The sequence below is a fragment of the Cetorhinus maximus genome, chromosome 13 (genome assembly GCF_964194155.1).
Source record: "Cetorhinus maximus chromosome 13, sCetMax3.hap1.1, whole genome shotgun sequence".
Taxonomy (NCBI): Eukaryota; Metazoa; Chordata; class Chondrichthyes; order Lamniformes; family Cetorhinidae; genus Cetorhinus; species Cetorhinus maximus.
The window spans coordinates 63,742,084-63,754,511 of record NC_135891.1 but is presented as its reverse complement, the minus strand read 5'-3'; the positions used below and the strand labels follow the sequence as shown (position 1 = coordinate 63,754,511).

The 12,428-nt window shown below is 41.7% G+C and overlaps 1 protein-coding gene across 1 annotated transcript in view; it reads right to left on the bottom strand.

Moving 5' to 3' along the window:
* Positions 1-12,428, bottom strand: part of nelfcd (negative elongation factor complex member C/D) — a 47,048-nt gene that overhangs the window by 27,165 nt on the left and 7,455 nt on the right. Inside the window, exons 2-5 of the mRNA XM_078555461.1 lie at positions 12,182-12,297; positions 9,215-9,324; positions 8,501-8,610; positions 5,355-5,462 (exon numbers count right to left, since the gene is read on the bottom strand). Of these exons, the coding sequence (XP_078411587.1) occupies positions 5,355-5,462; positions 8,501-8,610; positions 9,215-9,324; positions 12,182-12,297 (444 nt within the window). The remainder of the gene's footprint in view (positions 1-5,354; positions 5,463-8,500; positions 8,611-9,214; positions 9,325-12,181; positions 12,298-12,428) is intronic.

Here is a 12,428-nt window from a genome sequence, read left to right as displayed (position 1 = left end):
TGTATATTCTAAATGACTTGAGGTATTAGGGTCTTGAAAGTTGTGAGTGTGGCAATGTTTCTGAATGCACATTGCACCTTGAAGAAGTGCAATCCCGAGCCATGGTCATGTAAGGAACAAGCTGTAGGGTTGCAAGAAGGCTCTGCTTGGGTGTGGAGTGCATGTGAAATGGGCAATGTTTAGTAGTATCAACCTTTGAGCTGTCAAAGCGACACATGTTGGGTTTTGATTCATTATGAGATTTCATTTGTGTGCTAAACTCTTCTCTATCTGGATGCCAGGTCCTGCAGGTAGTGTGCTCTGTGCTGAGCTGGCTCATCACCTATTGGTATGAACAGTGCCCTGTTGTTTTCTTGAAAAAGTATCCCAAAGTTCCAAATTGGACACATGCCCCAACACCCACCTCATGCACTTGAGTGACCTTGAAATAAGGGTTTGGCTTTTGTTCACACTAATCCACTTGTAAACAAAATCAATTTTGGGGCTCCACATTGGGTTTCCCTTTACTTCATTTACACCTGAGGCTTCTCCCCAAAACTGCACACTCCACCCCATATTCCCCCACACCAAAGCCTACAAATATGTAAAACTAATTTTGAAGTTGATAAAGTTGTAATAAATTTTTGTCCCCATATGCAGGCGCACACCTCTTTAATCTGGATTTGATGAGGTTTGTGTCACTCTCTCAGCTAAGTCAGAGTAAATTCACAGCCTATAGTGTGACATTCGAGAAATGGTGGTGTAGTAGTAATATCACTGGACTGGTAGTCCAGAGGTTCAGGCTAATGTTCTGGAAACATAGGTTCAAAATTCAAATTCAATTAATTAATAAATCTGGAATTGAAAGCTAGTCTCAGCAATGGTGACCATGAAACTATCATCAAGTGCCATCAAAACCCACCTGGTTCACTAATGTCCCTTTAGGAAAGGAAATCTGCTGTCCTTACCTGGTCTGAAGCTATTAATGTATATAATATTTTGGAAAATATTTTTCTTTTAAAATAGAGGTTTAGTCTGTGGGTGTGTCTTAATTAGATTAAAGTCCACTAGTCTGGGTGCTTTGATATGCTTAGTTTGAGATGTAAACAGAGAGGTAGAGTGTATTTGCACTTTTTGAATAGTGCATTCAAGAAGTGAGGTGAAAATTTAACGCGTATCTAGCGAATACCAAGCCATATGTTTATATTACTAATAAAATTGGTACTATGAAAGGGGTTTCATGTTAAAAGGTGAAGTTCAAAGAGGCTGGTGAGTTCAATCAGTGGTGGTAGGTATAACTTCAGCAGCTTTTGGGTGTGCAGAGCAGAGGCAATGTGAGATTAAAAGGCAGCTGCAAGTCTCTAACTGACTCCACAGTGAAAAGAACCTCAATTTGAATTCGTAAGGTGAAAACGCTTTGCCTGGTGTTTGGTTAAGCCTATGGGTTGCTGTTGCCTTAATGGAGATTAGTTTGGGAATTTGTTAAAAGTTATGATAGTAGTAATTTGTAGCCATGTGTATATATATATTTTAACCTGTGTAAATTAATAAAATGTTTCACTTAGTTTAATGTATAGCCTGGAGAACTGATGGTCCGATTCCTGAATTTAGAGTCACATTTCAAACATAACACCTAAAATTATAGGTTATGACAGTTGTTTAAAGTTTCCCTCTGGGATGTTTAAATAACTCTGCTTTACCAACTGCATCGGTCATAACACCTATACGTGACTCTAGAACCACAGCAATGTGGTTAACTCTTAACTGTCCTCTGAAATGGCCTTGCAAGCTCGTCCGTTCAAGGGAGATTAAGGATGTGCAACAACATCCCTTGAAAGAATAAAAAAACCTTCCTACCATTATAAATCATACGAACATATGAATTAGGAGGAGGGGTAGGCCATTCAGCCCCTCGAGCCTACTTAGCCATTCAATAAGATCATGGCTGATCTGATGGTAACCGCCTGCCTATGCCCGATAATCTTTCACCCCTTGTTTATCAAGAATTTATCTAGCTCTGTCTTAAAAATATTCAAAGGCTCTGCTTCCACAGCTTTTTGAGGAAGGAAGTTCTCACTTCTCTGAGAGAAAAAAATTCTCCTCATCTGTCTTAAATGGGCAAGTCCTTATTTTTAAACAGTGACCCCTAGTTCTAGATTCTCCTACAGGAGGAAACATCCTCTCCACATACACTGTCAAGACCCCTCAGGATCTTAAAAGTTTCAGTCAAGTCACCTCTTATTCTTCTAAACTCCAATGGATACAAGCATAGCCTGTCCAATGTTTCCTCATAAGACAACCCATCCATTCCTGGTACTAATCCAGTAAACCTTCTCTGAACTACTTCTAATGCATTTACATCCTTCCTTAAATAAGGATACCAATACTATGCACAGTACTCCAGATATCGTCTCACCAGTGCCCTGTACAATTGAAACATAACCTCCCTACTTCTGTATTTAATTCCCTTTGAAATAAATGATAACATTCCATTAGCTTTCTTAACTACTTGCTGTACCTGCATACAAGCCTTTTGTGATTCATGCACTAGGATACCCAGATCTCTCTGCATCTCAGAACTCTGAAATCTCTCACCATTTAGATAATGTGCTTCTTTTTTATTCTTCCTACAAAAGTGGACTATTTCATATTTTCCCTCACTATACTCCATTTGCCAGATCTTTGCCCACTCACTTAACCTATCTATGTCGCTTTATAGCCTCCTTATGTCCTCTTCACAACTTACTTTCCTACCTATCTTTGTGTCATCAGCAAATTTAGCAACTATACCTTCGGTCCCTTCATCCAAGTCTTTTATATAAATTGTTAAATAGTTGAGGCCCCAGCACTGATCCCTGTGGCACACTACTCATCACATCCTGCCAACCAGAAAAAGACCCATTTATGCCTATTCTCTGCTTCCTGTTTGCTGTCCAGCATTCTATCCATGCCAATATGTTAACCCCTACACCATGAGCTTTTATTTTCCACAATAACCTTTGACGTGGAACTTTATCAAATGCCTTCTGGAAATCTAGGTACAGCACATCCACCAATTTCCCTTTATCCACAGCACATGTGACTCCTTCAAAGAACTCCAATAAATTGGTTAAACATGATTTCACTTTGACAAAACCATGCTGCTTCTGCCCGAATGCCTTGAATTTTTCTAAGTGCCCTGCCATAACATCTTTAATGATAGCTTAATTTTCCCAATTATATATGTTAAGCTAACTGGCCTGTAGTTTCCTGCTTTCTGTCTCCCTCCCTTTTTGAATAATGGGGTTACATTTGCTATTTTCTAATCTAATGGAACCTTCCCCGAATCTAGGGAATTTTGGAAAATTAAAAGCAACACATCAACTATCTCACTAACTACTTATTTTAAGACCCTAGGATGAAGTCCATCAGGACCCAGGGATTTGTCAACCCAGAGCTCCAACAATTTGCTCAATTGGTGATTGTAATTTTCCGGAGATCCCCCCTCCCTTCCATTTCCTGATCACAGCTATTTCTGGCATGTTACTTGTATCATCTATAGGGAAGACCAATGCAAAATGTTTGTTTAATTCATCCACGATCTCCTTATTTTCCATTATTAACAACGCATCCTCTGATTCACTGTGAGCACCAATAAATTACAAACTGACTTACAGACTTCGAGTTGAACATGCAGTCAGGCTGTGAAAGGTTGTGGCGTCAGTAAAACTGCAAATCTGTATAAATTCCAAATACTGCTGATAGGATATACCAAACTTGCAGAATTGGCATGTAAATGACAAATGAATGTTAATGTAGATAAGGGCGGGATGGTACATTTGGTAGAAGGAATAAGAAGGCGGATGACACAAAGATTGGCCGGGTGGTTAACAATGAGGTTGAGTGTCTTGGGCTACAGGAAGACATAGACAGGATGGTCAAATGGGCAGATAAGTGGCGGAGGGAATTTAACCCTCAAAAGTCTGAGGTGATACACTTTGGAAGCAGTAATTTGACAAAGAAGTATTTAATGAACGGCATGACACTAGGAAGTTCTGAGGAACAAAGGGACCTTGGTATGTGTGTCCATAGATCTCTGAAGGCAGAGGGGCATGTTATTGGGGTGGTGAAAAAGGCACATGGGACACTTGTCTTCATCAATCGAGGCATAAGTTACAAAAGTAGGGAGGTCATGTTGGAGTTGTATAGAACCTTGGTGAGGCCACAGCTGGAGTACTGTGTGCAGTTCTGGTCACCACATTATAGGAAGGATGTGATTGCACTGGAGGGGGTGCAGAGGAGATTCACCAGGATGTTGCCTGGGATGAAGAGAGGTTGGATAGACTTGGGTTGTTTTCATTGGAGCAGAGAAGACTGAGGGGCAACCTGATCGAGGTGTACAAGATTATGAGGGACATGGACAGGGTGGATAGGGAGCAGCTGTTCCCCTTAGTTGAAGGGTCAGTCACGAGGGGGCACAAGTTCAAGGTGAGGGGCAGGGAGGATGTGAGGAAAAGCTTTTTTACCCAGAGGGTGGTGATGGTCTGGAATGCGCTGCCTGGGAGGGTGGTGGAGGCGGGTTGCCTCACATCCTTTAAAAAGTACCTGGATGAGCACTTGGCACATCATAACATTCAAGGCTATGAGCCAAGTGCTGGTAAATGGGATTAGGTAGGTAGGTCAGGTGTTTTTCACGTGTCGGTGCAAACTTGATGAGCCAAAGGGCCTCTTCTGCACTATGTGACTCTGTGATTCTCTGTGATTCTGAGGCCTTGAAACCTCGAAACTCCTTAAAACTAGGTCTAAAGGCAGCACAGGAGTGAGAATTTAAGCGTAAACGCTCACAAATCATTAAAAGTAACATTAAGATGCAACAAAACAATTGGGGCTCATTTCTAGATGAATAGAATTCAAAAGCAAAGGAGTTATGTTAAACTTCTGTAGAACCTTGGTTAGACCACACTTAGAATACTGTGTTCAGTTCTGATCTTCTTATTACAAAAAAGATCTGGAGGAGCTGGAGAAGGTGCAAAAAAAGTTTAAAAGATGACACCAGGACCAAGAGGTTAAAACTAGCAGGAATGGCTGAACAGCCTGGGGCTCTTTACTCTAGAAAGAGGTCAAGCGATGACTTAATAGAGATCTTTAAACTTATGAAGGTGTTTACAGGATAGACATAGAGAAGATGTTTACACTTGCTGGGAATTCAAAACTAGGAGACAGAAATAAAATATAATCAATAATAAATCCAATAAGGAATTCAGGAGAAACTTCTTTACCGAGAGCATGTTTTGAAAGTGGAATTCATTACTACAAAGAGTAGTTGAGGTAAAAAGCATAGATGCATTGTTTCTGTGCTGTAAATACTACAAACATCAGTACAGGGATGGTTATACCTTCACAGTAAAGTTGAGCATCAAACAGTCAGGATGAGCTTCTGCTAGTTTATAGAAGAGGTCTCTCCAAGTCACATGAGCGATCATCTGCTCCAGCCAGGCCGGGGTCTGAAAAAAAAAGAAACACTTGAGAGTTAAATCATGCAGTTATATAAGCAGCTACAATGGAGACTACAGTGTCTTACTCAGCTCGAATGGCTGCCAGATCAGATTGATTTCAAACAGTGCGTGCTTGCCTACTCAAACACATGTGGTGGGTGGAAAGAAAAAAACTTTCATCTATACAGCGAACCTCAGAATGTCCCAAATGAAGCTAATTAAGTACTTTTGAATTTGGTGGAGGAAACACAGCAGTAAGCTACCTTAAACAAGAAATAAATGATCTGATAATATGTTTTAGTTGAGGCCTGAAGATTGGTTAAGGTATCAGGAGGACTCCCCTATGGGATCTTCCACGTCTGTTTGAGAGGATCAGTGGGGCCTCGATTTGACATCTCATCCACCTCCGACTGTGCAGCATTCCTTCAGGACAGCAATGGAGTGTCGGGCTAGATTACATTTTCAAGGCTCTGCAGTTGGACTTTCGAGACCTTCTGAACTCAAGAGGTAAGAGTGCTAGCAACTGAGTCATGGCTGACAGTTTTTTTTTATTCATTCAAGAGATCTGGGCTTCACTGTCTGGGCTAGCATTTATTGCCCATCCCTAGTTGCCCTTGAGAAGGTCGTGGTGAGCTGCCTTCTTGAACCACTGCAGTCCATGTGGTGTAGGTACAGCCACAGTGCTGTTAGCAAAGGAGTTCCAGGATTTTGACCTAGAAGGAATGGCGATATATTTCCAAGTCAGGATGGTGAGTGACTTGGAGGGGAACTTCCAGGTAGTGGTGTTCCCATGTGTCTGCTGCCCTTGTCCTTTTAGATGGTAGTGGGTTTGGAAGGTGCTGTCTAAGGAGCCTGGTGAATTCCTGCAGTGCATCTTGTAAATGATAGCTTTCACACATTCTCCCTGACTGCATAAAAAGCCACAATTTCTGGTGTTCCATATGTGTTCCTTCTGTTCATAGGGTCTCTGAAGTGAACTGGGTGCTTTTAAAAGCTGAGTAGACATTTTAACATGCTGCGCTGACTGTCTGAGTGTCTTTTCACAACACACTCTAAACTATCCATTCTCTTTGAAACAGTACATGTATTTAATGTTACAGTGATTTCATCAGTTTCAGCTGTTAAAATTACAACATTGAGGCCACTGTATTTTTTCAGTACTGTTGCACCAATCTGATGCATATTTTATTCCCCTGTTCTTCAACAGCCTTTCTAACCTATTCTTAAATGTTAACATGGTCTCTATTTCAATCACACACACTGGTGGTCCATTCACAGCCATGCAGCCCACTGTGTAAAATAGGTTTCTCTATCCTAACTATCTTAAATCTATGTCTTCTCATTCCCAAATTTTCAACAACTGTTCCTATCTACTCTGTCCCATCGTGTTATAATTTCAAACATCTCTCTCAAAGCATTCTCCTCTGTTCTTGTATCTACAGCATTTCCAAGCATTCGTCTTTCTTCTTGGTCTCTTGACCTTCAACCATTACCCTTGTTTGTAACCAGTCAATTTCTCATGGTGTAGTTCACAGGTAGTCTAGGGTTTAGATAATGGTTGCGAAGCTTAGACTCTAGTCGGGCCTGCCCTTGCAACTCCACAACTCAAGCATTCCTGTTGGAAAGAAATTGAATCAGACATATCCTGGGTAACTATAGTCATGTTGAAACTCAAGGGCAATCAGAAAGCAACTGGTAGCTGCTGTAAATTTTAGATTCTTACACCTCACTCTGCTTTTAGTCCTAACTCCTCCATTTTAGACTTGCATTCTCTGGCATTTGAATATGTGGGGAAAAAACCGCCAAGTAAATTTGCTAAAAAAGTGTTAAACCACAAGTATACATTTGAAAGAAGTGCTTATCTCAAAAGAGAAGGCTGAATCTCATAAGCAGAGATAACAGTGTAAAAAGCCCCATGACATTTGGTCAGCCTTGTTAACACATATTTATGATTGTTGTAACAGATCAGAGTCCTTCTTAACAGTCACCGTCAACCTTTTGGAGGCAATGTAGTTAGGACAGGTTCAGTGAAATGAGAGCAGTCATTCAGGATCAGCCAAAATCCAAAGGTGTTTACAGGACGGCAGGTAACAGCAGCCACACAATGCTTTCTAAACTTAGACTGAATAACTCAAGTCGAAGGGCTGACAATGATTCAGGGGCACTGGTCAGCAGATTTATATCATTCTGTGCTGATTTCAAAAGTGATCCAACATTAACTCATGTTCTCAAAGTATAAGGAATAATGTAAGAAATTTTTTGAATTACACTATTCTACCAAGGGATGCACTGCATCCCCACCTCTTGCAGGAGCATGAAATTACAGCATGACAAGTTTACATAGGCAACTTCCATTATAAATGTGGGCTTGGGAATTTAGAATATAAAAATAAGAGCAGGTTGTATGACTTTACAATGGGACTGAATGTGTCTGAGCTCCCAGGTCCAAATGGTCCTCCGCTCTCAAAACCTACTTCAGCTGAAGGCTGCAATTCAAGCAATGCAAATCGGCTGTTATATAATAAATGACAAAGATAGAAAGCAAATCAATGTGAGCCTACAAAGAAACCTCTCATCAATAGAAAATTCCAGGTATGTCAGGATCCCACATAAATTCTGATTACTCTTTGCCGGAGTGAGAAATTTGCTGGGATTACATTTGCCAATCCCCTTCCTGAACTTAACATTGTCAATTAGATCACCTCACTTCCAGTGATCCAGTCTATTCAGTGCTGAAGGCAGGTGCTCAGTGAATGAGCTGAGAGTATCACACAACTCGATCCACGTGGAACGAGCAAGAAAAGTAGGGTGACATGATGATGTAATGCAACTAGGAACTCCTCTACTGCTGCATACAAAATGGCAAAGGTGGCAAGGAGGTCCATCCACATTTAGATAAAGCCTTAACATAGAATTGGGATTGGCCTATTCTAAAGGAGTAGCATGGTGCAGAGGGTCTGTTGTGTTTTTTTTTGCTTGAACCATTATTTGTATGTAGCATACTGTAAATACATGACCTAGTTTTGGAAAAGCTTTCGGAGCAGTACCTCCCCCTCCTCTGTGAAGATGGAATCAGCTTTCCGAGGATCAAAGTGTTTAATCAGCAAATTCTTCAAATGGTTTTCAACAGTCTCCTGAACATGCGATGGTTCGACCCCTGAGAAAGAAAGAGGCACAAGCTGCAACAGATTTCAGACGAATGAAACAGGTATATGGGCCTGTACCTAGGCAACACAACATTGTCTAGCCAGATATAAAGATTTGAGAGAAAAGATTAAGCTCACCAAAACCCAAGGACTTAGGATAGGGGTGGGTACAAACCAACTCAACCACACCAAAGGACTTGGACCTCACAATCCAGGCCAGCCAGACACGGGGATATAAGCCAGAGGACAACCCAACAAGCTCCTCCCATAGCTCAGAGAGTTAATGGTGGGATCTCCCTCTGCCTCCGTCCATGGATTAAGGAGTTGGGTGGGGGGGGGGGGTTGCGAGTATACATCACCACAGACCCCTTTTAATTCCCACTCTTGTAGGAGGCTGATAGAGAAAGAAACTCAGAGGAGAGCCAAGCCTGAATCTCTACTAAACCACAGCTACTGAGAGCACATGGGCCCAGCATGGCACTCTCAGAGCACCAGCAGAAAGAATCTGATGCCCTCCATAAGGAAAAACTAGTCAGTTATCCTCAATACATCAAATATGTGTTCAATTTGTATTTCTCAGCTTTATCAGATTACCCAGTACTGGTCAGGCATTACCTGTCTGAATCAGCCACTCTGCCAGCAGATTTACAGTCTGCGCTACTGCTGTATAATTCTCAGAAAGCATCTGGATGACATGTTCTGGAGAACCCCCAGCCTGAAAGTACCTGTGGAAATGAAACGATACAATCAGGGTCAGACGTCGTCACATCCCACACGGCCCAGAGTCAGACACCGTCACATCCCACACGGCCCAGAGTCAGACACCGTCACATCCCACACGGCCCAAGGTCAGCTCTAGGATTCAGTGTGTGTCTACCAGAGATGACAGTAGCACTATGACTGCTTTGTACTTTGTGAATTGTATTATTTCCTGATAAGTTAGCCTATAAAGCCTGAGGGATGTTCCAGAAGTCGTGTAGCTGATGAAAACGGCTGATTGGACTTTGTGTTAATATGATAGTCAATTGACTGAAATTCAATCTAGGTTTTAGATGTTAAGTTTGAACCTTTTCAATAACTTTTACCAAGGTTACATCTCCAGAATGCACAGGTTACATCTCCTGTTCAATGTCAAGATTTGAAATTCTTGAGTAGATAAAATAGTTGGAGGTTTGGTGCCACACTGTGGTCAGGAGTACATACTGCAAACTCGTAAGATGTTAAAAAAACAAACCTTTGTCAGGGTTCCTACATGGGAGACTATGGAAAAAGATCAAGTGGTATGGAATTTGGGGGGTGGTAGCAAGTTCTATGAAAAACTGGCCAGAAGGGAGGACATAGTGAATCTGAAAAATGGGCAGTAAAATGGGCAAAGTGGTTAGAAGTGAGTATCGCAGGGCTTGGTTCTGGGACTGTTCACTGGCCTTAAGTGTCTTTAAGTAATTGAAATGATTTTATCGAACTAACAAGATGCAAAAAGCTAGACTGAATTTCCAAAGGGGGTCTATGTCAATGCTCTGGAATTGCAGAAATGAGGGTCCTGCTGAGAGTTAGATCTGTGCCAGAGGACTGGAGAAAAAAAAACAATGTAGTAACCATTGTTGGGAAGGAAACAGTTAACTCTCGAGGAATTTAATGGTAATTATTAGTTAACAAGCTAAGTACCCATTTGGTATGTATAAAAAGGGAAAACAGGTGAGAGAAGTTCTGGGTAGAGTTTTATACACCAGGATAAAACTCTGTTTGAAGGAATCAGTCTTGGTCTCTGTCTTTATTGTCAAGCAGCCATTGGAGCTTAACAGCCATATCTTTAAAAAAAACTGGAGAGAGAACTCATCCAAGTAATTACAGACCAGATAGACTAACATCCATGCTGGGGGAAACTTTGAAAACTTCAATTAAAAAATTAAATTATAAATAACTAGATGAAAAGAACATACAAATTAGGAGCAGGAGTAGGCCACTAGACCCCTCCAGCGTGCTCTGCCATTCAATAAGGTCATGGCTGATCTGGTTGTAACTTCAACCCCACATTCCCATCTACCACCGCCCCCCCCACCCCCCCGATTACCTTTCACCCCCTTGCTTATCAAGAATCTATCTACCTCTGCCTTAAAAACATTCAAAGACTCTGCTTCCACTGCCTTTTGAGGAAGAGTGTTCCAAAGACTCACAACCCTCAGAAAAAATTTCTCATCTCTGTTTTAAATGGGCAACCCCTTATTTTTAAACATTGACCCCCTAGTTCTAGATTCTCCCACAAGAGGAAACATCCTTTCCACATCCACCCTGTTAAGACCCCTCAGGATCTTACTCTTCTAAACTCCACTGGATACAAGCCAGAGCTTGTAGAAGCATTCAACAGGGATTTTTGAAAGGAAAATCATGCTTGGTAAACCTACTAAGTTCTTTGAGGAGGTGACAGATGTGGTGGAAGATGGGGAGTGCAGTGGATGTGGGGTACTTGAGCATTCAGAAAACCTTTGATAAGGCAACACAGAAGGGCCTGTTGGAGAAGGCTGAATTCGGGGAGGGTAGCAAAGTGGATGAAAAACAGGTTAGAAGGGAAGAAGAAGAGAAGGCAGTTTCTCAGAGTGGCTGAAAGTGGATGGTCCACAGAGTGCTGCTCTGGCACCACTTCTGCTCACTTTTAATTATACAAAAATAGCACATAATCCAATAGAAGTTAAACAAAAATGATGTTAAAAAATAAACTTTTTTTTTGGATGTTGGAGGGGTATAGGAGTGAGAATATGTTCAGCATTTGTGCACTTGTAAGGAACAATTTACCTTTTCCTTGCTCTGAATTGGATTAGATCTAAGTTGGATCTCAGATTGGGTACATTCTCCTCGACGAGCATCAGATGCAGCCGGCTGCTGGTTCATGCTTCAGGGTCATTCCCAGTCGTGGAAGTTGATCCCCTTGCTCTATCTTTAAAACTCAATACCAAGATCCCCACTGGCCTTCTACATAGATTTTACAGCACAGAAACAGGCCATTCATCCCACTGGTCGCTGCTGACATTTATGCTCCACACAAGCCTCCTCCCAACCTTCTTCATCTAACCCTATCAGCTTTTCCTTCTAGCGAGTAAGGGCGTCACTAGTGTGATACTGAGGCAAAAGGTTCAATACTAGTCTGTGTCAAATTAACGGATCTCAACTGGGAACACTCAATAGTCCAGTTCCTTACATGAAGAACAGATACGTGTCACTGGGGGAACTGCACAAGGGCAGGAGGCACTGGTTATATAGTGGGCTTAATACTTGGAGAACAGGATTGCCCGTGTATCTGTCCAAACACTTGTAAAGTCTGTACATCATCACTGTTACAACATACAAACTGCAAGCTAAATACACGGTGTAGGGGGAACAGACAGAAAGAGAGTGTTGCTGCAGTTAGCATTTTTTTTTTGACAAAGCCTGTTAAGCTAAAACTTACCAAAAGGGATAAAAAAATTCTGGAAGTTTCTGTCCACAGTGTGAGTGAAACAATATGGCGTGTGATTGGTTTCTAGTTGTGAATGAAGCCGTGCTGGGTGTGACCAGTGCCAGACTGGTTCATAGCTGCATGTTTGTTACCTTTTCAGTGTGTTGAAAATAGGTGGCTCCATTATGTAATCTCGGCTGGAGAATTTTTGCAAACACTCCTGCTGAACCTCTGCATCATCTTCACCTTCTCCTTCATCCTCATCATGCTGTGTGAGAATATCAAATTGTTAGTGATGCCAGAGATGCACTTCCCATGAAAGCCCCCTCCTTCTCTCTCTTTGTAGTTTTCCCCTCTCCCGCCCTGACGATGCTGATTTAAACTTCAAACCTGAAACTT